General features: G+C 39.8%; 1 protein-coding gene across 6 annotated transcripts in view; it reads left to right on the top strand.

The window, feature by feature from the left end:
• Positions 1-27,391, top strand: part of RALYL (RALY RNA binding protein like) — a 242,517-nt gene that overhangs the window by 95,116 nt on the left and 120,010 nt on the right. For all 6 annotated transcript variants that reach the window (XM_053395750.1, XM_053395752.1, XM_053395749.1 and 3 more), the window contains one exon: positions 26,774-27,052. In XM_053395750.1, coding sequence (XP_053251725.1) covers positions 26,797-27,052 — 256 coding nt within the window. In that variant the 5' untranslated portion in view covers positions 26,774-26,796. The remainder of the gene's footprint in view (positions 1-26,773; positions 27,053-27,391) is intronic.

The raw sequence follows: 27,391 nt of genomic DNA, 5'->3' as shown, positions 1-27,391 counted from the left end.
TCAAGAGCTACTCCACACATATTGGTGCACCGCTTGAGTTCTGATTCCTGGATGCATCAACACTTGGGATCCTTCAGGTGGGTGGGTGAGCATTCTCTGGAGCTGCCCTCCTGACATCAAGCTCTCTACAGCTTACCGTGACAGCGTGCGGGTGGTAGAGGGGTGGTGCCAAGGTCAAGGCTTTGTAACATAGCCAGTCTGGCACCCACACAGCCCTCACCTTGGGGCCACACTGCCTTGCACCCACATCTCAGCAAACATCAGAAACACTGGTGTTGAGAGGGTAGCTCTGTATCTTTGCCTCCTTGCTTCAGCCACTCCTGGACATTCTCCATTGAAAAATACAGTGATTAGAGTTCACATCTGGTTATGTAAAAGTTTTCGCTCTAAGCCATAACTTGGCATTACAAATGAAGGATGAATGCCAATGTGCAACCTTATCTTCAGAAGAAAACAATATTTTACAGTGCAATTCTGTATATGACTTCTCAGAAGTAAGTCCCCATTGGAGTGGAGCTTACATCCAGGTAAATGGGTATAGGATATTCAAGTACAAACAGCTTCAAAATTCTCAGAACTTTGTTAAGAGTTTCATAAGGTCAGAGTTGCTGATGATTTGGATATCCCAGTCAATCAACAATCTGTTAAATTAGGAGAAGTAAGAATATTTGGTGGGCACTCTTAACAGAAGCAATAACTGACCAATGTTTGGAGAGTTGACATCAATGGCACCTGCAATCATAAACCTCTTAAACTGCATTTGGAGTAATACCAATATGTATCTTACTACAGTCAGTAAAACTTGGTAAAACCAAGTCTTTGTTGGTTAAGTTGTATTTCTCCAAACAGCCTCCAAATGGTAACTGATGCTGTGTCTGTTATTTGGTCTGAAACCCAGTTAATGCTATGATAGTTGTTTTAGAGAAGAATTTTTTTAATGGGTGTATGTGTGTTTGTGTGAACAACATGCATATTTACAGCTAAAAAGAGTAAATTGCATATCCAGGAGACATAAGCATTCAAAATCTCATAGAATTTTCTGCTATTTCCTTCAAAGGTCATATTAAAAGAGCAGTGACTTATTTGGTAAATGCATATGTATAGAGGTGTGCAGTCTTGCTTCTGTAGATGCAATTTATGTTATGTATATTTTACTGATGAAGCAGACAGAGGAAGTGAAGTTTAATTTTTGCAAATATATTCCCAGAGCAAAGGTGCAGAATGTTTTCTGATTTTTTTTAAAGGCATGCTAAAATGATTCAAATGAATTATTTATACAGAAAGTGTCTGAAAAAGGAAAGCACAGTTTGATTAGAAAGAGGTTTTTATAAAGCTGGACAGTGATTGCTGACTCCAAAGGAACTGAGAGAGAAAACATTCCAAATAATGAGTGAAAATTCACTAACATCAGTTGTGTGAGCTATCTACCAACCACTGCAGATAATTTTGAGCATATTCCTTAAGCATAAGTATACAAGTATTCAAATGATAAGTATAAAGAAGTGCTACCAATTATTGTACTTTTTCACTGTCTATCTATTAGGCTAAGATTTCTTGGGGGGGCGGGGTGTTCCTATAAATTTTCCGAAGTTTGTTTTTGAGGGTTTCACTTTAATGAACTGTTAGAGAATGTAAATCCTCACTGGAAAATATTCAGTGAAATGGTCCCCCAACCTCTCTGCGTGTAAATAAATTGGCACAGCTGTGGTTGCTGCTTTAATTATTGTTTCATATTATTTTTAGCGCTGTGGTAGGCTGAAGTAGACATGGTCCTTATTCCTTCCGGTCATCCTCTCTTTAGCCCGTTGTTTCCCTTATCCACCAATGTGAACTAAGAACAGAGTTCCAATCAACATTAAATTACAGGTAACTCATATTTTACCAGACCAGAGTGGAGCACATTCTCTGATGGCTGTAAGAGGATGACCATTTCCTACGCTCCTTACAAAATTCCCTTTCAGAAGGAACAATTGAGAAGATTGGGGGAAAGGAGTGTTTCTTCCCTCACCACTGATAACACTGGATGAAGGAGAGTTTGCTTGTGGATGAGACATGGCTGCCTCTGAAATGGGCCCATCAGTATTTGGCAACCTGTGATTGGTGGTGAGGGGAATTATCCTTTTAGCAAGAGAGGCCACATGACTGAGAACTGGCCTCCCCACAAGCACCAAAGAAAAAGAACGAGAAAGCTGATAAGGTGCCTGGCTGAGTCAATTCTCCTGGTGCTGCTATAAACCATCTTTTTCAGTCGTCTTGAACTGTATTCAGTCCAGATAATACTTGGAGAATCCTCTTTCTTATTTTTCTGCCTGAAGATTGTATGGAGAATTTGTAGAACCCCACTTTCACACACCCTATGTGTGTGTTTTATCCAATTAGATACTGAGTGCTGCTATTAATGTTGAAGGCATTTATGAAGTACTTTGCAATTCTCATCATTTTGTAACTTAAACCTAAGTATATTTACTAAGAAGTATAATTATAAACATTCAGCTGAAGTCTGCAAGATTCACTCCCAATTTAAGTGTTTAAAGGACTGAAGTCAATTCTGTTTATGTATTCAAGGAATCAACCTGCCCTGTTGTAAGTACAGGCCAGACATTGCTATGAACACACAGAGAGATGGGAAAACAGCATAACACTTACTAGTCCTCCCTCCGGTGAGAATTCTGCCTTAAACAAACTAGATACAAAGGATTAGGGACTGTCCTGGCCCACCCCAGCTAAGGAAGGCATAGGTCTGATAGTTAAGTCTTCATTGACAAAAGAAGCACCTACAGCAACTCCCAGATCTGTGCGCGCACACACATTTCTAGCCCTAGGCAGCTGCCCCTCTGACCTGCAACCTGTGGAGCAGTTGCAGCAACAGTGAGACCCCACTCCTTTGCCCTAGGGTTGTGTGGCTACAACCTGAGACTTCTGCACAGAAGTCATCACTGCTCTTCCCACTTCAAGCTCCTCCTGGTTTTAGGACACAGCAGGGTGGGGAATCTACTGACTCGTCTGTCACTGGAACAGCCTCTTCTTCTTCTACCACATTCTGCTCTTTCCTTCATCTCAGACGGCCCTGACTTCCTTCTCCCCCTACCCCAGCCCCTGTCTTGTGGGCGGCAGCAAACCCCATAAATCACTGGTCCTCTCTCATGGGGCGCTCCCCTGCCTCTGCCACACACTCTTCGGAGCCCTGCCAGTTCCTGACAGAGACCCTGTCAGTTTATGACTCTTGACCATATAAACAAAATATATACATATACACTTTATGGACATAGGCCCTTTCAATATATAATGCTAAACACATGTAGGGACTATGATCATCTGGTATGCTTCCTTCTAAGCATATTCAGAGCATCTTCTGAAAAAAATGTTGTTCAATTATGTTTGCTTCCTAGGATTTCATCCTCATAGATACTTTATTTCATTGCTTTGATATTTCTCATTCTTCCATTGTTATGAAATATGTATTCTTGCTGTTGTGTGCAAATTCACTCAGCCTAAGACTGCATGTCCCCCCCCCTAGAGGCTGAGTTGTCAAGCCTGCAAAATGCAAAAGAGCCACAGCCCCGCTCAATGCTAACTTGGAACATGGCAGGTCTTCACCGAAAGGGTGGAGATAGCTATCCCGACTATTGAAGCAGTGTCTGTCTTGCTCCTGTGTGGCTCTGCAGCCTGAGCTCCACTCAGAGCTGTCCAAGGTCCTGTTTGAGCTGGAACTTCTTGGGTCTGAAACTCCTGTTTATGTCTTAACTCCTGATGGAACCCCAACTTCGGCTTGAACTACAATCTGGCTGAGAACACTGCAGGAATAGATCGATTGCATTAAGAGGCCACCTTTCATTGCAAAATATTACACTGGCCAAAATGCAATGGGCACAGCCCAGTATATTTTAAACACCTTTGCATTCTATTGATTTCTATGTTAGGCACATATTTGACTTTCTATTGAAATAAATGAGACTTAAATGCATGCAACTTTGTCACAAGTTTTTCCATAATAAATTTTACAAAAATACTTCAATACAGTTGTTCATGAATAAGCAGACACCTTTCGTTCCTACCATAACTATATTCAACAAGTTTCACATCTATCCTAGCTTGCTATTGCCCTTTCATCTTTCTTTTATTTCTCACTTTATGCCTGTGAGATCATCCGTCTCTTAAAGTAACAGACATTTTTTAAAAAAAAAAATGTCATAAAGAAGGCTAGATAATAGTATATTTTTTTGTTATGCAACTGTGGCAGAATATCATGAATGTTCCAGCTTTGCATCCTTACTCTCGGTCCTGAAGGAATATAAATTAGCTGCAGATTCCCAGATGCTATTTGATTCTGTTTTTATTTCATAGGTTTCCTGTACAGTAGTGCTTGTTTTCTGGCAATTTTCAGCCATTGCCAGTTAAAGCATCGCATTCCTGGCACAGCCTCAATCAGACACAATCTCAGTTGCAGCAGCCACTGCCCAAAGGATATGTTGCTGCTTTGCAGTAATTTTTAAAGCTAAAACAAGAACATACCAAATAGTACAACTAAGTGACTAAGAGAAGAAGCCAGAGCGGGGAACGATAGAGTGACTGTTTCCTCCTGCCATTGAAAATGACCTGAAATTAAAATAATTACATAGTGTATATTTCTGTACCAACATCAGAACTGACTTGGTAATTGAATGATATTTTAGTAATGGTGCAGCGTGCCCAATGGGAGCCACATTAGTGGTGAATACTGTGTGTTTTTCCTAGTAATATTTCAAGGTCTCAGGTTTTTTGGTCTTTTATAGCATACCAGCAGTATTCTAGCATATTAATACTTCTCACAATCACCTCACCTTTGGCATATGTTCCATAGTTTCCCCGAGTCCAAGAGTTATTTTATTTTATGTTCTGTTCTTTTTTCTGATTGCCTCTCATTCAGCATTCACTGTGCATAATTGCAGAGTTAGGGGGATGATTACCCTTCAAAGAATTTCAGTCAAACTCAGTTTGTCAGCATATAAAGCTTTGGTTGTTAATCACAATCATTTAAGCAAAAGCTAGCCCCCACTAAAACAAAGGTGCCTTGTTGATATCACTTAGAACTCCCCAGATCTGACTGTTGGTATAGTCCCAAGAGGACTATTCTCTTCAATTTCTTTACTGTAGTCTCTTCTCATTGGTATCTGTTGCCTTCATAGCCTCCCAGACTTATGAATATGCAACAGCTGCATTAATATTACTGAAGAAACATTGTAGAGATTGCATACACATTAAATAAAGCCTGCTATTCTGTCCCCACCCAGAGATATGTTTTGGAAGAGGTTGTAGATTAGGTCCTCATAAGAGTCAATTTTAGAAGACATCTGATTTTAGAAGACATCTGAAGGCAGCCCTGTTTAGGGAAGCTTTTAATGTTTGATGTATTACAGTATTTTCTTGGAAGCCGCCCAGAGTGGCTGGGGAAGCCCAGCCAGATGGGTGGGGTATAAATAATATATTATTATTATTATTATTATTATTATTATTATTATTATTATTCCCTTCTGTATACCACGCTGCAAGAAGCAAGTTGCTGCTATTTGGGGATATGCAGCACAGTTGTGGCTAGACAATTTATCTCAAGCAAAGGCTCTCCTGGAGCACACTTCATTTATTTAAACCCATTTATATACTGCTATTTTTTTTCATAATAGTTTTAAAAGTGGCCCACAAACTTAATAAAAACACACATCAAAACAACCATGAAATAATCCAATCTAAATATAAAGCAACAATCGGCAACAATCAAGTCAGCATCAAAATGTTGCCTGAAAAGAAAGAGCTTCATTTTAAAAGGTCAACTGAGACATAATGTGTTTTGCCCATTTGTGGAATGTTAGTAGGGAAGAGAGAACACTGCTCTCTTTCATGGCAGAGAGTTCAACAATATTAAGCCACTATACAGCAGGTATTTCTCCTAGTGGCAGCTAACCTAGTCTTCTCAAAGTAAGGTTAAGATTAGCAAATGAGGCTCTGATGGTCGTGCTGCCACCCTCTGTGGTTCAAGGGCAAGGAGTCTGTCAGGCCCTGTGGTTTGTGGTGGACCCCAGGTTGTGTAATTGCTTTTGCTCTGAAGATGTATCTCATGCCATCACACTATGCTTTTTGACAGTTGGTCAAGACTTACCTTTTTTACCCAGGTCTTTCTTTGAAGTAAAGTCTTCTCACCCTCCTGCATTGCTGTGCATTGCTGTTTTGTGCTGCTGTTTTATTATTTTGCAAGTTGTGGTTTTATTTCACGACTGTATTGCAAATTGTACTTCATTTTTGTGATGTTTTTGTAATCTGTTAGGTGAAGGGAGGCTGTAAGTACAAGCAAGAAAAGAACAGTCCAGCCTATAATAAATTACATAATGATATAATTTGAAAAAAGAAGCAATCATGCAAAGCATCTAGATTAAAAATACACAAAAATATGTGCATATTTGAGAGATGCTTTTCCTTCCAAACCTGATTGATTACTGAAGTTTACAGGTTCCCACACCTTCCCGCTGAAAAACAAACATCAAGGCTGCAGTAGGTCATAAAATAAATAGCTGCTTGTTGTCTCCTTCAATGTTACTGACCTAAGTAAAAGCCAGCTACTGTACATCAAATGATAGAACAAATCATAACATCTGTGTCAAGCCTTTGGGCAAGGATTGTTAATAAGAATGATGAAATGCACGATACATCACCACAATCCACTGCATTGCCTCAAACTCTGTACTGTGGCAAAAGAGATAAAGCACATATGTTTACAAAGGATGAATCGTTACACCTAAGGACACTGAGAATGATCGAGAGGCAGCATTATTCTGTGGTGGCAAGAAACGGGAACCAAGAACATTTAAGTGTTAATCCTAGTGGTGTTATTGCCTTCTTCATGTCCTGAGAGGTCCAGCATCTAGCCACGAGCCTTTTACACTCTGCGCTGGTAGCCTAATTTTATTTAATTGGGGTCTTGTTTTCCTGGGATTCAGCTGCAGTGTGAAGTGCTCTTTCTCAATGCAGTTAATTTGTGCTGACATCGCCTCTCCGTTGCTGCTGTTTGGCTACTTTCATTGAGATAAAAGTAGAAGGCTGCGAGGATCCTGCAGGGTTGTGAATGGAAGTCCTCTTGAAGCCTCTAGCTTAACTCATGCCCCAGAAAAAGCTGTTCCTAAAGTTTAGGCAGCATCTGGTTAAGTTACGAGAATTTACAAGTGTCTAGAAATCCATCAATCAACAGGAGAGCTTGAGACATGATTATTTGTAATCCTGGCTCCTACATTTATCCCAGGTCTAACCTAAGGCTGAGGTCTTGTTTTGGGAGTTTTAGTTGTAAATTTTAACAAGGTCAAGTCTAGGCATTGCTTTGTGTGTTTGATTTAAGTATCATCCAGACCACCCACTATATATCCATATAGTATAAGATCTATGGAGATCACAACAAGAGTCAGCTGAAGGAAACTTAATAAAAGGCTAATGCTGATTCTGAAAGGCACAACTAAGGGCTTGTGCACACTTCTGCTGGTTCCATACCTAGAAAACATGGGGCTGAGTGGTTTTCTGCTTGACCTGTGCTTTCTAGGCATGGGTCTGAACAGTTCCCTCTTCCCTGCTCCTTTCCCAGGGAAAACCCGCTCTTTAGTGCTTTATCGGACGAAACATCAGTCCAAGAAAACCTGAAATGCCATTTGCTCTGATTGAGCTCTAAAGAGTGGTTTCCCCCAGGGGAAAGCAGAGGGACAAGAGGAAGTGTGGATGAGCCCTAACTCACCAGTGGTTTTTCATTGTAGCTACATGCGGGAAACATCACAAACATGCAAGACACAGTTGTAACTTTTCAAGTTCAAATAATAATAATATTTATTTACTGATGAAAGAGACCTTTATTATACAAAATCATGGGGGTGGAGCCAAAGGTACTGTGCATGGAACTTGGTTCACAAAAAGGGCATTCTCAGATTCTAGTAATGGAAGCATTGGGGAGGGCATTTTCAGTTATTGCCCTATCTGCTCCTGAGTGTGGGGGATTTCCTGAACAGTGAAGGATATGGCACCGGAAAGTGACCTTACCCTTCTGTTAGTGCAGAAAAGGGGTGCTGGATCCAGCAGTGTTAACAGGTTCCTTCACTGAATCAAATCCCCTACTTTCATAGAAGGACTGCTTTCATGAATTGAAGGGCAATGCATGTTCTCTAAAATCCTGAAAGATAGTCAACTGAATCTGATGCATGCTCATTTTTCTAGCGTAGTTTCCAGGACCAAGTGTCCTTTGTTCTTCTCCACACAAGGTAAAGGGACCCCTGACTATTAGGTCCAGTCATGACCGACTCTGGGGCTGCAGCGCTCATCTCGCTTTATTGGCCGAGGGAGCCGGCGTACAGCTTCCGGGTCATGTGGCCAGCATGACTAAGCCGCTTCTGGCGAACCAGAGCAGCGCACGGAAACGCCGTTTACCTTCCCGCCGGAGCAGTTCCTATTTATCTACTTGCACTTTGAAGTGGCTTTCGAACTGCTAGGTTGGCAGGAGCAGGGACTGAGCAACGGGAGCTTACCCTGTCACGGGGATTCGAACCGCCGACCTTCTGATTCGCAAGTCCTAGGCTCTGTGGTTTAACCCACAGCGCCACCCGCGGCCCGTCCACACAAGATATCAACACTTTAATGACATCTTTAATGACACTTTAATGATCTGTAGCCAGGGGAGGGGGAAAGACCTGCCCACCTTCTGGAAGCATCTCCAGCTGTAAAGTTTCTGGGGAACAGTTTGGCATAAGCTTAATATAATTTAACAGATTATACTAGAACTATTAAGGTAAAAATGAGACAGGTTTGACCACTGGCATTCTCTTTTTCTACACAATTCTTTTATAAAATCACAGTTTTGGAAGAAACCCCAAATATGACATCTAGATTAACTCTACAATTCTATAAAACTCTTATTACTCCTGGTTGATCCATGCTAAATGTGCTCAGTGAAGCTTATTCCTATAAAGGGTTCGTAGGATTACACCTATAGTTCTGTTTAATGTTCTTGCTTCATATTAAAGACCTCTACCAATTGATCATTAGCAATTAGTAGTAAAAATAGCACTAAGATTTAGGACTACATTTTGACCCACTAGTACTGATGGCTTATGCAGTCAAACCCTTTGAACTGGTGTTTCGGAAAACAACTATAATGTGTGATTTCAGATGCAAATCAAATTAGTTTGTTGCTTTCACTAATTGACCTCCTTTGAATTAATTTTCAGACTTTACATGTTTGCTTTCTCTTAAAACCTGATTTATTCATGACATGCTACCCTTTCATGCTTTGAGATAGCCTCTGTCTATTCAAGCATTTGCAATGAGATACAACTTTTGAAGTTTTAATGAGGCTTTTGATATATTATTTTTTTAAGGGGAGGGTGAAATCTACGGGGTGTTAGAATGTTGGTGAACGTGTGTCTGTTGAGGAAAATGTCATCAACTAAATTGTCCGAAGGAAGACTCCACATATAATTTCAATAAAAAAAGTTAGAAGCCAGGCATGTTTGCCATTATTGGCATTTATTATAAGCCTTAAGTAACTCAAATAATCTCCTTATTATGCAAAACAGCTTTGGGCTTTAAAAAAAAGAAAAGAAAATCAGTTGTATTAAGATGAAAGATTGGAGCCAAGGCCTGATGTCAACCAAAATTAAACAAAATTGGATCTTGTCATAAGAAATCCTTATTGCTGTCATTACAGGTGACTCACCCATTTCAAGCAATTAAAGGTTCTGATACAAATCACCCAGAATATGCCTTATTGTGAGCGACTTAAGCAAAATGAAGGATGGCTCTATTTGCTTGCTGACTAATTGGATGATGGCTCCCAGAGAACCAATATGACTCCAAAATTAAGAAATACAACTGAAACTGAAGAAAATGCTAGTTTTCTAATGAAATAAGCTTTTAACAAAATAGATTTCCAATGGGTAAAAGGTTAGATCATCTGGAAACAGAATATTAACATAATACGTTACTCCAGTGGTTTTGTATTTGTGTCTATAAAAGGTCATCATTCTTATTTACAAGAAATTTCCAGGGAGTTCAGACGGTACCAACAGAGAAAACCTTTACCTATTGGATGCAGAATTTAATATGTTGGGGTGGAAAATAACATAAATGCCACTAATACTGTTATTATTTTAAAATATGCTTTAATGTTGGTCTTTTTTTAAAAAAAAGAAAAACTTACTAATAAAGCCGTTCCACTCCGGGGTGGAGTGGTGTTGCAGTCAGACTACATGGCCTCCACACACAGCAGGGGCTGGCGAAGCCCCGCATCATGGCCCCCGGCCAGTCTGGCTGGCCAGGGGACGTGACTTATCCCTTTTAAACAGCCGCGCGGCCAAGGGGATCTCCCTTCTTGTTCCGGCTTCCATGCATCTTCCACCCTCCCGTCATCTTTTCATGCGTTCATCATATTGGCCTTGCTATGGACCCCGGTTGGTCGCCTTTGAGGGGCCTGGTAGGAATTTTTCCATTTGGCAAATTGGCACTGGCCATTTGGTTTTCACCTACCTCGTAGCAATTGTCACAACTTTTGTAAGGTTTGGCGGCTAGGCATTGGTAAAACCTTGTTTGGGGGAGGGGAGGTTCCTGTCCGAAGCCCAGGTGGAGGCTAGGCCATGGCATGACCTTCCGGTGACACTGGGGGGGGGGGAGCTCCGAGTTGATGTGCATCAACAGGGCTCCCCCTAACTGGTGGCTAAACCTTGTGAGACTTCCTGCAGGCGGGCAGGAGTCACATATAGTTGGTTTAATTCCAGTGCCTAAGCCCATACCACTCACATTCTGTAACCAATAAAGTTGTGGCCTAAAATTTGCCCATTAACCTAAAATATGGTGTCCGTGTGTTATTATTCAACATAAGGGGGAGGCCTTGGGGTCTTGACATGCAAGTGAAATTTGATACAAATCACATACTGAAACATTTACAACTTTCCACAGAATTACTTGATCTCTCCAGTAGATCAACTGTAAAATTAGTTTTTCACCTATATGATTTCAATTTCAGTAGACCATTATATAAAATTGTTTTACTGTATATTACCTGTATTATACTACGTAGTGTATAATGGTACTACGTAGTTCCATTCGTCATAAACCACAGTTGCTTCGAATCAAATATGGGAATACCAAACAGCATTTGATTTGGGATTTGCTGTAAGAAGTCGATTTTAAATGTTTCACACTAAATAAGTTAGAAACAGCAGGAATTCTTCTCTTTCTCTCTCTCTTCATCTTCAACTTCATCTTAGATTTGTGGGAGCGAGTGCAGGATTGATGCCCTGGTTCCCAATCCCAGCTTTATTAAAACTTTAAAGATTGTCAAGAATATGTATCTATGTTGCCCCCCCCCCATGTCCTACAAAAAAAAAGTTGTGAACAGCGTGTTTCACTCACCCACTTAAAGGAAAAACCATCTAGCAGAGCATTGTGGCTATGGTGGGCATATAATCTCAACAGTTTTAGAACTAATGTGGATGTTTCCACTTCATTACTCACAGTGGAAAATAGTTTTAACTGTCTGCATTAATGAATTGATACCCTTCTGGAAGACATGCTACTGGTTATATTCTAATGATAACACAATTAGAACGCAGAACTAGCTCATGGTACAGGGATCGCCTGTAGTCAAAACCCATAAGCTCCTCTGTTCAGCTGTGCTCAAACTCAAAATTAGTGAAGCATGGAAACTGCATGGTGTTAGAAAAGATGTCATTGTGATTATATTTTTAGAGCGTTCCACATATAACTGCTTTTGGAGGAATGAAAATTTTCAGATGTTGCTTTTCAATTATGCCCTTGGATAGTTTTCCTTGCTACCATTTGTGAGAGGAAGGTCAAGATATTGTTAAAACAAGCTGTTGAAATGTAGTTGCCTGAAGTACTGTAGCCTTGGGATAATCCCCCCCCCCCCCCGGACCAGTATTTTTATTTTCTAGTGTGGAAAAATGGCATCTAATAATTATAAGTAGCAAGTGCATTGTACAAACTAAGCAAAGAGCAAAGAAAATGACGAGTTAATAGTGAACTGTACAAATATTGTATGAGCCTACCTAGCGAAAATATATTCTAATATATTTAGCCTACCTAGCGAAAATATATACAATATATATTGTATACAGGTTCTGTAAAAGCAGTATGCTTGAAAATTAGTGATTTCTTTTTTAAAAAAAATTAAAGGTTGGGTGATAACTCATGCTCAGGGTAAGCCTATACTGAAATCAATAGAATTAAGTCCACTGATTTTGAGGAGTCCACTCTGAGTATGACTTAGTCGGATATCTCTCATTATTTGTAGATTCTAAAGTCTAAAGTCATGTTTATGTGCTTGGAATAGAGTAGAAATGTTATAAATGATAAATCATTATCTCAACACTTAATATTATTTGAAACAAGAAATTCATCAGTATTTTAAACCAAACCATTCAATCCATGTACATAATAGAACCCTGTAGAACAGAATCAGAGGGAAATATCCTAACATCTAACCAGCTGTAGAAGTAGGTTATGGCCCATCCTATTTTCACAAATGACTGAACACACAATTCCCATCTCAGAACTGTAACATATTTGCCATTTTCATGATCTGAAAATTTCAGATAATAAAAAATGGTAGTTGGACCTGAGATTTGTCATTTTATTTGGTCTTTGCTATAATAGCAGCTGAAAAACTTTTTAAAATCTCTTTCCATACATGTTAATTAAAATTTTGTTACCAGCAATAGATAAAAAATAAAAAATTAAGTGTCAGGGACTGGGCAGAAGAGGAATGGTGAAGAATGCCTCCTCAACCTGGCCCTTCCAGAGAAGAAGGAGACAGTTCAGAATTCCAACAGGGGTTTGAGGCAGGTCACAGCTCAGAGGAAGATGAGGAGAAAAGTTGGGAAATAATGGGAGAAGAGGAGGAGGCAGAGCCGGAGCAGCAGGCTGACACGTTATACCAGGAAGCATTCCAGAACCACCATCTTCCAGAACCTGGCAAGCCTTAAAAGTAGGAGAGTAAATGGCTTGGAGACATATGGCCCTAAGCGGCAACCGTAAGGGTGGTGGTGCTGTTGATGAAGTGGGAGAGAAGGGGATTGGAGATTTGCTCAGAGCAACACCATTATTCTAAGAGGTTGCCTTTCTAAGCCTCTCTCTGTAAATATTGAATAAAAAGCAGTTGATAAGAACTTTCCACCTACTGTGGGGGTTGGATTCTCTGACACCTGACTTTAAGACAAAAGCTTGATAGTTGCATGTTAGTTCAGGAAGTATCACAGTCTCTTTTTCCATAAAGGAGAGTAACTCCTTACCCTCAAAACTTTCAGGCACTCCACAAAAAAGTTATGAGACTATATGCTCTCTAATTAGATTAGAGAACATAATCAAATATAGAAATATTTTACAAACATTTTATTCTGCCCATCAGTGTAAAACATCCCTAGGGTAGCTCACAAAATAAATTAGAATAATAAAAAGTACAATGCATGATAAAACAGTTGAATGAAAAAAGCAGTACTAAAACAATTCCCATTACCAATTAAAAATATTGGGAAAATAAAAAGGTCTTCTTCATAGACACTGAAAGGACATCAGACTGGGTTCCAAGGAAGCCGCTTTGTGGAAAACATTTAATAAGTGGGTCAGCACAACCAAGAATAATTTCTGTCTAGTTGCCGCTCGCCTTACTTCAGATGGTGGGACATCTGGAGCATAGGCTGTGAAGATAATCTAAGAATATGGGCAGGCTCATGCTGGCATACTTTGTTCTTCCGGTGTTCAGCTTCTGAGCCACGAAGGGTTTTTAAAGGTAAGCACTCAGAAACATGGTTTTGAAAGGAGGAGTTAATTTATCCTTTTTGGCACCAGCCTGAATTACTCCTGTTTAGGGGGAGAAATCCAGAAAGCTTGGTTTCCAAAGTGGACCCACTGATCCAATATGCCCACATCAATGTGTGGCTCAATTCAGACACCCATTTTTGAATCTGAAGATTGGTGGATTTGAAGTTAATTTACAGATTTCCATTGAGAGGTGGCTCAAGAGCTTCCTCTCTTTGTCTTTGTCTTTTCTTTTTTAAAGTAATTACAGTCACTCGGACGATCAGCTGCTGTACAAGTTTAAAAACAGTGCAGTAATGCCTCCTGAGAGCTACATTACCTGACTTTCTGCTGCTGTCATGGGGATGAACAAACATCAAAACAAGGCTGAAGCAGAACAAAAAAAGTGGCAGGAGGGAAGGCGTGTGTGTCTGTGTTCATAGGTTTTACTCTTTCCAGTAAATTTCAATTTACCAGATGTCATAAACAAAATACTGTTACCTTCAACTAGGTATTACCATATCACCGGGCAAGCTTCAGATTCCTGCAATCTAAGAGATGTAGCTACTTCATGTATGGCAAGCAAGGATAGGTCTGCTCATTGGTAGATTGTTGAGCTGTATTTATTTTTCCAGTGTTGTAAAATGTAAATGTATTTATGTTGTAAATGTTGTAAAATGTAAATGTATTTATTTTTCCAGTGTTGTAAAATTTAGTCACCAACAGGTGCAACTGATCGGCTTTCTTTTGTTTTTCCTGAGGTTCCATATCCTATCAAGGATTTTAATAGAAAGAGCTTAGAAAAACTGGCCGGTGCTCATGAAAAGAGGAATTTCCTTTTCACTCTCTTATAGGTGGGAATGCCTCTTCTAAGGTTTTGCCTGTTGTGACACATGTACATAATCTAGGGGACGCGGGTGGCACTGTGGACTAAACCACAGTGCCTTGGGGTTGCCGAATGGAAGGTCGGTGGTTCAAATCCCCGCAATGGGGTGAGCTCCCGTTGCTCTGCCTCAGCTCCTGCCAACTTGAAAGCATGCCAGTTCAAGCAGATAAATAGGTGCGGCGGTGGCGGGAAGGTAAACAGCATTTCCATGTGCTCTGACTTCCATCACGGTGTTCTGTTGCACCAGAAGTGGTTCAGTCATGCTGGCCACCTGATCTGGAAAGCTGTATGTGGACAAACGCCGGCTCCCTCGGCCTGAAAGCGAGATGAGTGCCACAACCCCATAGTCACCTTTGACTGGACTTAACCATCCAGGGGTCCTTTACCTTTTTACCTCTCTCTTACATAATCTAAGAACAAAGTAAACAAGCTTCTTGCTTCAGAAATAGTGTTGTTACTCAAATGCAAATCTAATTGATAGAACAGTTGGTTAAAGCCCATATGATTAATCATTTAACACTTCCGAGTTGCAGCTCTATGAAAAACACTCACAGCATCAGATCATGCCCACTTTCTGAGTTGCAAGAAGCATCTAGCTTATCACTCTTGTAGATGAACAAAACACAATGGATTAGATCAACCTTGGGCTGATCCGGAAATGCATTTTATATTTTTAGTGGTGCAGGGTCTCCTATTCTATTCTGTGCACATATTCTCTATGTACAGAGTGCACTGGCTATTTGAAAAGTCTTCAGAAATTTTTATACATATTAGTACAAAATGAGGAACGTTTCTCAAAAACTGTTCTGTTGGATGTATGAAATTATTGTGGAAGAAATGCCTAAAAGAAATAGAAATAGAACAGTGTTGGGTTTGGGTAACAACAGCAGGGTTTGCAGGGAACACACAAGCAGATTTTATAGCAATATCAAACGAAATAAATGTAAGCTTTACATAATTTAAACAGAAGTATATGTGTTGTCAAAACAAATGAAATCTTTTCTGCTAGCCACAGTAAGTTCGTGTTAGGTATTGTTTTGGGGAGCCCATATGTTTGTTCTAAAGCTAGACATGTATTTTATTAATTCTAGCAGCAGAGGAACATACTTCTGGTCTGAAAGTAGGCCAGTTTGAGAATATTTTTTAAACAGCAACAACAAAAGTTTAATGGGTAAAGATGATAAAACAGTACAATATATTATCTAAATTTCTGTTTTGGGCTCTCATTTCTGAGATAGCCAAGAAAATTGTAAAATAAAATAAAATTGAGGGCTGTTTTAGAAAGCAGTCAGGATGAACATATCTAAAATAAATCAACAAACCAGGTGTTCGTTTGGTTTCAGTTCAGAAATGTATCAAGTTGGTCTGGAACCTTTTGAAGCCAGCTAGGATAGAAGTAAATGCCAGTTCTACTCACTTCAGATAAGAAATAATAGGTTGGCCCTACCATTGGTCAGAGTGAGGTATCCATCTCAGGTGACAAGTGTTGGGGGACAGGGAGTAGTGGCAAGTGCGTAAGCTTGGCTGCAGCCCACAGGAGGGTCTTGTCCCATCACCAATATCAAATTTCACCTGCCAGTTATCTTGCATATTTGACATTTGTGCGCCATTCTGTCATTTGCCTCAAGCAGCAAAATGTCTCTCTGGCTAGCCTTGGGCTCTTCCATTTTATGAGCTGCAAAACTAAGATCAACAGAAGGAGTAGCACAGTCCCAGTATAACGAAAAGGGTGCTGGCATTTAAAAACACACACACACACACACACACACACTTGAACTACATTATGTGCAACTGGCTGTGTTTTCATTGAATTTGATTACACTCTGATTGCAGATGTTCTTCAGTGCAACTCGCTCTTGATTATAAGTAACATTTGCCAGATGTTGTGAAGTTGGAAACCAGGGTGTCAAAGCCAAGTGTAGATGCCAGACATTTCAGACAAATTGAAATGCATCCACTTACCAATTTCAGAAATTAAGCCTTTTATGCTGCTAAGCATTCCATTAATGTTAAGACGATCCTTCTCTGATGGTGTCATGCTACTGCTCTTTGCTGCTCTTGGTTTTGCAGCTCGCCAAAAACGCAATGCCTTTCTCCCTCCATAGAATTATTAAATCAAATCCTATTCATGCAGCTCCTATTCAGATCATTGCCATCTGTGAAGGAACAAGGACAAGTAGGCTAGTTTCTTTTAAAATCAGAATGTATCGCCTCCTTGGAAATTTTAAAATAATGAGTAATGCCATAATTTTATCCATTTTGAATCAGGATAGTTTTGTGGCAATTAGAAAGTCACCCTTCCACCTCCAAAACATTGGAGGAAACACATTGGTGTCTCAATAGGCAGATGATTCAGAAGTCATTTGCCTTTGAACATAGTGAACTCTCTTCTTTCTAATTGCTGGAACAGACATGACATCTGTGTACAAGCAGAAGTAATTTAATCAACAACTGTGGCAGTTTAGTATTAATCTTCCACCCCCAACAGCTTTTAAAATAAATTAATATGGGATATAATCAACCTTCTGTCTGGCCCCTGATAAACTAGATATATAGATTTATTTATTTTTTTCAGATGACTTTCACAAAAGGTTCTGTTTTCTTGCAGTTCTTCCTTTGTCCTCCCACTTTCACACCAAGGTTTCAGGCTGGGAGGATGTGATTGGCTAAGGGCATCACTTCTCAAAATGGATCAAAATGAGTCTGAAAGGCTGACGGCAGCAACATGGAAGTTCAGTTTAGAAATGTCTTTTATATTCAGAAGCCACTGGGGACCTTCGTGGAATTTTAATATTAAATAAACATCATTAGCATTAGAAGCTTTTAAAATGTGCTTTCTTTTAATGCTACGTTCATTTTTGCTATCTATATAACCTTGCCAAGAGAGCTAGTTTTTGCACACATTCCTAAAGATTAATTTAAAAAAACAAAACAAAACAAAATCCAATTTACATTTCAAATGTATAGAAGAAATATTTTCTGCCTGGAAATTGAGTCATTCTGAAAAATAAATACAGCAAGTCAGCAACTTGTGCTCGCTTTACTAACGCAATCACAACATTACTGGGGGGCGGGGGGGCATAAATAAATAAATAAATGGAGGGACAAGGAAACCCACTGCTCCCCACAATGTTTCACCACCACCACCTGCACAATCAGTAATAATAATAGTAATAACAACTTTATTATTTCTACCCTGCCTATCTGACTGGGTTGCCCCAGCCATTCTGGGTGGCTCCCATCAAAATATTATAAACACAATAAAACCTCAAACATTAAAAACTTCCCCATACAGTGATACCTTGGTACTCAAACGTCTTGGCTCCCGAACAATCGGCTCCCGAACGCCACAAACCCAGAAGTGAGTGTCCGGGTTTGCGAATGTTTTTCAGAAGCCGAGTGTCCAACTTGGCTTCTGCAGCTTCTAATTGAGTGCAGGAAGCTCCTGCAGCCAATCAGGAGCCACGCCTTAGTTTTCGAACAGTTTCAGGAGTTGAAAGGGACTCCCAGAGGAGATTAAGTTTGAGAACCAAGGTACCACTGTACAGGGCTGCCTTCAGATGTCATTTAAAAGTCATGTAGTTATTTATCTCCTTGACATCTGATGGGAGGGTGTTCTACAGAATGGGTACCAGTACCAAGAAGGCCCTCTGCCTGGTCCCCTGTAACCTCACTTCTTGCAGTGAGGAAACCACCAGAAGGCCCTTGGAGCCGGACCTCAGTATCCAGGCTGGACGATGGGTTTTCCTCGCTTAGTGAGTTCCAAAGCCCTCACACTACCTTCCCCAAACCCAACCCTGGCTTCTGAGAAGGAGCTGTGGGGGCTCTGGGAGCATCCCAGAGACCAGTAAGGAAAGCACCTTCCCACTTACCAGGTCTGAGAAGGTTGCAGGAGGGCCCAAGGAAGCTCATAGGAAGCAAACGGCAATTTGTGTTTTCTCTGTTTGCACCAATTTATCACTAAAGAGCAGGTTTTCTTTGGAAAAGGAGCAAGTCAAGGGGGCAACTGCTGAGACGTTTGCCTAGAAAGCACAGGTCAAGCAGAAAACCTCTCAGACTTGTACTTTCTAGGCAAGGGACAAGCGGACGTGTGTGTAAGCCCATATTTAAAATTGTTGTATATGTTATGATGCAATGTGTGAAAACAGCCACTGGGGGTGGTTCTGTAATTGTGAGCTCTAGTTTGCCCCTGTGGTTCTATGTGCCCCTGTGCTTGCTATTTGAGCCAGCAAATATCCACAAGAAAACTCCAACCTGCTCTTCAATGTCCTTCTTAAATTGTGGTGCCCTGAACTGGACCCTGTACTCCAGGTGTGGTGTGAGCAAGGCAGAATAGAGCAAGTACTATTACTTCCCTATTACACTATGCTTCTGTTGATGTATCCTATAATAGCATTAGCTTTTTTTTGCTGCTGCCTTACACTGTTGACTCATGTTAAGCTTGTGAACCTGATTCTTCCTATCTTGTGCTATCTTATGTACAAGAAACAGCAAACGCCTTGAAAAATGTACCGTCTGTTTAACAAGCAAAAGCAAAAAATATGGCTTCTACCCTCGTGTTTCAGCCACTTTATTAAATTTTATAGGGTCATATCCTGTTCTGATTTTTGCCAAGCTGAAACCATTTCAAGTGACTAATTGTTAAGTGACTTAATGTGCACATTGAAATATGTTACAGGTAGGTAGCCGTGTTGGTCTGCCGTAGTCGAGACAAAATTAAAAAAAAATCCTTGCAGTAGCACCTTAGAGACCAACTAAGTTTGTTATTAGTATGAGCTTTTGTGTACATGCACACTTCTTCAGATACATTGAAATATGTATGTTAAATGCTGTCACTGCCATGTTACAAAGTTGTGTTTTAAAACAGTTCAGTCGAGGAAAGAGCCATCTCCCAAGCCATCTTCTTTTCATCATAAAACATTAAAGGGATTACTAGCAGCTACTGCTGCCTTCATATCAGGCATGCAGGGAAAGTGATCTCTATGTGGCGATGGCCAGACCACCCCATGACATTGCCTGACACTGCATACACAAAACCAGGCAGCCTGAAGACTACAACATGGTCCCCAGCGTACGGTATCTTTGTGCTTTGGGCAGGAGGACAGAGCGGTAATGAGCTTCCTTTCCATGGGTTACCTGTCAGAGGTGCCTTGTCCTTTAGTGCCCCCGTGGCCCCAGTGAAATTGGGATTCCTGAGGGTATCTGTTGCAATACATACAGATGTCAGAAATGCGCCTTTGAGTACAGCCTATGCCTGCAAATGTGACAGTTACTACTATAAGGGTGTAATGTAAATCACATACATATTTCAGATCTTTTATATTGTATATTGACTGTGAGTGACTCCACAGCATGCCAGTATTATGTAAATGCATACAGCTAGCTGAATAAAATAAATATATTAGTTCTTATTGCTGTGGAGATTGCTGTTCCTTTTTTGCAGTGGGTGGGGGGAGGTCATTTGAAAATTTAAACAACTGTATTGTACATTTGCATTGTTCACTCCAGGAAATCAAACCTCAGTTATATACACATTAATAATAATCTTACTTTTACATATTTCTGCAATGCATTTGCCTAGCCAGAATTTTTAATAGGTGGACAACTATCAGACAAAAATCCTTTTCTTTCTGATAGAAAATATGTGGCATTTTGCAATGCTAATTTGGGGCAGGGGGGAAATAGTTCCAGGTCCTATTCACACATTATTCAGATTGTAATAATAGAAAACAGAATTTAAAATGTGATATTGTTATGCAATAAAACAAAGGAAATGATCTAGTAATCCCTATGTATGAGCTTCGTGGAAGACATTTCGATCAAGCGGAATTTCAATTTTGCACTGTTTCCTTAAAAAAAGGAAGCCCTGTGGTCCACCAATGTGTATTCTGCTATATATTTTAGAAAGTTGCTTATCTGTTCATTGTGCATTTGGCTGCCTATAAATATACCATAACCAAATTTTGCATGATGGTTCCTGACATTAAGGAGACGGTTTTCTTCTATGTTTGGATCCAGTTGAATGCTGTTTTGAATCAAGATGGCAGACTGAGCCTTTCAAAATTGTACTGATTTTAAACACTGATCTCAAACCTGCAGTGATTTTTGTTTTGTTTCTTAGAATTCCTGAGCAACAGTGGGTATGAGGCTGCTAAGCTAATTTATATAGCAAGAATGTTAATTCATAAAGTTAAGTGTGTGTATTTGGGAGTCTGAAAGTTCAGACATAACCAAGCCCTGCTTAAATTGTGTCTGCCTGAAAAGATAGCATCAGACTTTGAGCACTGTAGCCCTGGAAAGTATGGTCAGATTCAAAACACATTCAGCTTTTCTGGATTCAGACTATTGAAATTTGAGGAGCCCCAGCCCCCCATTCATACTGGCAGCCATTTTTTTCTTGTGCCCACCATCTGCTGTTTCTTTCTCAGAGAAAGCAATAATCCAATTCTCCCTGTTTTCTGGTACTGGTCTCCAGTACTTCAGTATCCCTTTTTTGCCTTTGGGGGAGATTCCAGGATAACTTTTTAATAATTCTGTTATATACATATATGGAATTAAGCCACAGTGGGATTATACCTGAGTAACCAGGCATAGGATTGCATTATGCATGCTGCTGGGAATGTGTTCGAGTTGTAGCATGAAGTTCAGCCAGACTTCTTGTGAGATGAAACTTCCTATTAAACCATTCTTAAGTCTTGCAAAAGAAAAATGTTTTGGCTTGTATATCAAAACAGCTGCTTCAGAACCCAGTGGAGAACAGACTCTTGAGTAAATTAATACAGTGTAAATGCATTTGTAGTGCAAAACAACACAGCAGTTGGAAAAGAGCCTTTCCATTAGTGTTCAGGAGTGGGTGCATGTAGGTCGGTGCTCAGTGATGTTTGGAAGAAGAATTGAGGTGTTATAAGTCCTCAAGGGTGTCCTTGTTTTCATGTGCAGAATGTTGGAAAATACTCCTTCACCTTGACCCAGATTTGCTGATCTAAACGCTATTGCAGACCTGAATTGGGGCTGAGTTGAACTGTGTTATGATGTACAATATTGTTCTGCTCATGGCAAGCGCATCACCATTTCCTTATAAGGAAGGCTCATTCTCTCTCTCTCTCTCTCTCTCACACACACACACACACACACACACAAACAGTCACCCCAGTCAGGATGACTTTCTAAACAAAGTACAGTGGTACCTCGAGTTACATACACTTCAGGTTACAGACTCCGCTAACCCAGAAATATTACCTCGGGTTAAGAACTTTGCTTCAGGATGAGAACAGAAATCGTGCAGCGGTGGCACAGCGGCAGCAGGAGGCCCCATTAGCTAAAGTGGTGCTTCAGGTTAAGAACTGTTTCAGGTTAAGAATGGACCTCTAGAACGAATTAAGTTCTTAACCCGAGGTACCACTGTATAGCAGGAAGAGGCAAAACAGATCCATGGAAATGTGCCCATAATAGCTCGTGTGCTACTGCTTCAGGCATTAAGTTTCCTCTTTCATGCACATTTTGTTATTGTGCTGTAGAAGATATCCTGCTCATAGATGTTACTGTACAAATTTAATTGTTTTTTTTAACAACTGTGTAAACCCAAATAAGCTGTAGAGACAAAAATACTAACAATCTGTTATAGCCAGCTTAATGATTAGTTTAAATGTCTCGGAGTAGTATATAGATGCATTATTCCCCAGTCCTAGTACCATTCAGCAGCCAGCCACCCTACTTCACCATTGCCATTTTGCTCAGTCTCTGCATATTTCTGAGACACTTCGCTGCGGACCATACACTTTGCATGCAGAAGATATAGGTTCAGTTCTTTGTATCTTCAGTTAAAAGAATCAGGCTACAGGTGATGGGAAAGATTCCTCCATTAAATCCTGGAGTGCAGTTGCCTGATACATGCATTTGAACTTCCTGTATTCCATTTTCCATGAAGCTGCTGTGTTGCAGGTGGCTCAGCACAATGTCTTTTGATACTGATCTATGGAAAAGTCTGCTTTCTGATCACTTGACCACTAGGCTACATTATTAATAACATATGCAAGTCCCTTGTAATTTAAGGATTGGATTGGGGATAAGGGGTGCAATTGGGTCACCAGCAGAAGTTGATGGAGGGCACTCCACACCACCAAGGCCACCTGAGCCTCAAGTGATGGCAGTGGATTCAGAAGTAACCCTTGGCTGGATACCTGCTCCTTTGGAGGGAGTGTAACCCCATCAAGAGCTATCCATCCAGTCTAGTGCCCCAGTCCTAACTGGATTGAGCTTTAGCTTGTTGGCTCTCATCCAGTCCATTACTGAGGCAAGACAATGGTCCAGCATATCCACTCCCATACCTGCAGGTGAAAATGAGAAGTAGATCTCAATTACCAACATCCTTGTGCTGTAGTAATTCAGAGTCAAAATCGTTTCGTTTCCAGAGACCTCCATGCTACTTGGTTGTTTGTGTGAAATGGGCCAAAGAATTACTACCTAAAATAATCCTTTGGGATTTCACCACTTGTTCATTTTTCCACTTGAGAAATGAGTGTGTAGAATAGCATCTCAGATTTAAGCCTCAGTTGAGCAATGGTGGTGATAAGATCTAAAATATGACCACAATGAAGCAGAGCAGAGCAGTAACATAACTCTTAACTGCACCCTGTAATAAATGTTATGTACTTAATTGCTATATAAATGGCCTCTTCCTCACCAAAGTCATTTTTCAGTATTAGGAAATGTGTGTGTGAATGCAGTAGTTTCTGGCCAATAGAAAAGCCACATGGCTGGCTTGAAAATACATTGTTGACCTCTAGTTACACTAGTGCCCAAAATTGTGGAAACCTTTTGGAGAAAGTGTATTTCCGAAGTTTGATGGCTCATAACACCACTTTTTTTCAGAGTAATACCATAAAATTATATATCAATGGAAAGATAATTTAATGATGTATGTAATGCACGAAGTTTGTTCAATTATCTGTATTCTATCAAAAGCTATAGCCAAATAACCAGAAAAAGGAGTGTTTAGAGAGCCAATCAGGTGTCATCTTGTTTTGGCAATGATGGCTCATAATAGCACTTTTTTGGAGTAATACCATAAATCATACATCAATGGAAAGATAATTTAATGAAGAATGTAATGCAATAACTTTTATGAAGGATGATTTATTACAACATAATAAAGAGGACATTAGCCAGTGTGTTATATGATTGCTATCAAGTTTGTTGGGGGTTTTTTTTGTTCTTCATTTAGTGAGCTTGTAAAACATAATAAAATTAAAGAAATGGCGCAAAGAGTTGACTGGTCACGCATAAAGTGATGTAAAATAGTACTATTAACTGAAAAAGGCTAAAGTTATGAAGAAATTAAAAGAAAAAGTTGGTGGAAACTTAACCAAAGATGGCATTTCTAAATTTTTGGAGAGGTATAAGGAGACCTAGTCACTACAAAATCAGACTGGTAAAGGCAGGAAAAGGTGCACAACAGGAAGTGACAATAGAAGAATTGAGAGACTATGCCTACATGACAGAAGAAAATCATCTGGGTGTATACAAGATGACATGGCGCAATGTAATGTGAAGCTGAGTGCAAGGACTGTTTGGCACAGACTACAGGAATATGGTCTAAATGCTAGAGTTCCAAGGAAAAGCCATTGTTATATCTCAAACAAAGGTTGAAAAGATTAAACCTATGCTAACAGGACAGTGGAACAATGAGACAGTGTTATTTGGAGTGATGAGACCCAAGTCTCCTTGCTTGAAAGTGATGGCATGAAATACGTAAGGAGAAGAATTGGAGAAGTTTTACATCCTACTTGTATTACACCTACTGTGAAACACCCAGTTAGTGTTATGATCTAGGGTTGTATGACAGCAAAAGATGTGGGCAGAATTTGTGTTATTAATGGGAATGTAAATGCCCCAAAATACATAGCCCAGACCTTAACCCAAACGAAAATCTGTGGAGCCAACTAAAGAAACTTGTTAGTCAGAAGCAACCCAGCAATAAAACTCAATTAATAGAGGCAATAATTCCATCCTGGTTTCACATTATTACAGCTGCAGAACTAGAAAACTTGGTTCACTCCATGGGAAGGCTAAAGGTTACCCAAATAAGTATTAACTGACATGGTGAGAATTTTTGTATAGCTCATTTCTCCAGTGTGTTTCACATTTCTTCTTTATGTCTGCTGTTGTAATAAGTAATCCTTCATATAAGCTATTCCATTACATTCTTCATTAAATAATATTTCCATTGTTATATAATTTTATGGTATTACTCAAAAAAGTGGTGTTTTGAGCCATCATTGCTAAAACCAGATACCTGATTGGCTCTCTAAACACACCTTTTTCTGGTTATTTGGCTATAACTTTTGATAGAATACAGATAAATCAACAAGCTTTGTTGCATTACATTCTTCATTAAATTATCATTCCGTTGATATATCATTTTATGGTATTACTTCAAAAGAAAGTGGTATTAAGAGCCATCAAACCTCAGAAATTCACTTTCTCCAAAAGGTTTCCACAATTTTGGCCACTAGTGTAAATGGCAAGCGATTTACTTGCATGTATATTTGGATACACACAGGACTTATAAAAATATTTTAAGTGATAATTATATACATACTAATCTGGTAATAAGCCATATCGAAAACAACAGGGCTGACTTCTGAGTAGACATGCATGAGATTGCTCTGTAGTATTGAGGGGAACTTAATAGAAATCACAGAATACTGTGATCTAAAACTTTTTATTCTAACTTCTAAAAATTATATATATGCCAAAGACGTGAATGAAATTTTCAGGCATAATAGCCCCTCCAGAATGGATAAAACCTGCCAGATTACAAATGAATAGCTTTAGGACCATTTAAAGTTTTTGTTTGTTTGTTTTGTTTTTTAAAGGAACGATCTGTAATGTTTTGATTTGAGGGCAGAATTGGATGAAATTTGCAGGCAATGTTGCCTCTTCTGAGTGATGAATCCTGCCAAGTTTCAGGAGGACAGCTTCAGTGGTTTTCCTGCAAAGACAATTGTTCCCGGGGGGGGGGGGGGTTGGAGGGGGGTTAAAAAAGGAGAAGAAACAGCTTGATATTCCCTAGTGTTTTGTGGACAATTGCTATGTCAATTGCAGACATGAGAGAAGTGTGTGTCCTACTGTAAAAACTTAAGAGCTCATATCCAAAATATTCAGAAGCAGTTTCCAAATGATAGGATATGCTCAGGAATGTTAGGATAGTAGTTTATGAAATAGTGATTGTTTTATTAATTGCAGTACAGTATGGGATGTCTTAGGCAGTTTCATAAGAAAAACAGCGTAAACCTCAGTTCCAATTATTCAAGCCAGCTACTGAATCTCATCAGTTTCATTGTCGCAACACAAAGAATTCAAACCATTCTATCTCCAGGATCTAACCACATAATCACAGAGGCAGCCTTGATGGATAGATAAGAACCTACTGTGTCATTGATGAGAATTAGCTGCTGGTCCTGTTTCTACTACTACTACTACTACTAACAACAAAAGTTTACCCTTCTGAGCTATTCTGCAAAGAAGAAATTTCTAGCTCCTAATGGAAATACATTGATTGCACTAAGCAGCTGTATTCAACCTGCTCTGGACTTCTTGCAATGATCTACAGTATTTAACAGGCTGGAAAAGATAATGTACGCTGATTGACAGGAGCCAGATAAAAGCAGGCAAGCTTTTCATCATCGTGAAGATTTGCTCCTCAGCTGGCCTTGGCTGTTCATTTCATTGACACACAGTAGTGTTTTAGTCTCTTATTTTGCATGATGGAAAGATGGTTATTTAATAAGCCACTGACTGAACTTTCATGTTTAAATCAGTGAATATTGGCAAAGTGCTAAAATTGAGAAGGCTTGATTTATGAGTGTATTTTAAATTCATAAAAATGTAGGGTTTAGAATTGGTTTCTGATAATGTTCACTGGACCTTTCTAATGGTCAGTCATCATTAACTATATACTCCTCATGATTTAGATTCAATTAGTTGTTGGCGTTGGCGTTGGCGTTAAACTTCATACCTAAGTAGAGATGAATATATACAACTAAACATAAATCTTTGTTGTCTTGTTTTAAGGGCTGAAGTCAAGCGAGCCAACCATGACCGGCAAAACACAGACCAGTAATGTCACCAATAAGAATGACCCCAAATCCATCAACTCAAGAGTCTTCATTGGCAACCTCAACACAGCCATTGTCAAAAAGGGTGACATAGAGGCGATCTTTGCAAAGTATGGGAAAATAGTTGGCTGCTCGGTGCACAAAGGTTATGCATTTGTACAGTATATGAGTGAGAGGCACGCGAGGGCTGCTGTGGCAGGAGAGAATGCCAGGATCATCGCGGGGCAACCTCTCGGTGAGTATCTGCATGCCATCCCATGTCTTCTGTCATTTATGCTTTTACTCTTCCTTGTAAAACCCATTTCCCTACAGCTATATGTACTTGGGGATTGTGTCCGTTTGAATGAAAACAACTGACATATTTACTCTTCTCCTTTGTTTTGGCTTGTACCTCATTCTTGTAGCAATCATAATTTAGGAATGCTTAGAATCCACGAATGGACAAGACAGTGTACATCTGGGCTTGGTAACCTTTTTGGTCCCATGAGCAGTTTTGTAAACCAGACAAACTGCACACACACCGCAGTTAAGCACCACATGCACCACCATCTATTGGCTACAACAGAATGTTTTT

The sequence above is a fragment of the Podarcis raffonei genome, chromosome 7 (assembly GCF_027172205.1).
Source record: "Podarcis raffonei isolate rPodRaf1 chromosome 7, rPodRaf1.pri, whole genome shotgun sequence".
NCBI lineage: Eukaryota > Metazoa > Chordata > Lepidosauria > Squamata > Lacertidae > Podarcis > Podarcis raffonei.
Note: the sequence above shows the minus strand (reverse complement) of the source record. Positions and strands in the feature narration are given on the sequence as shown.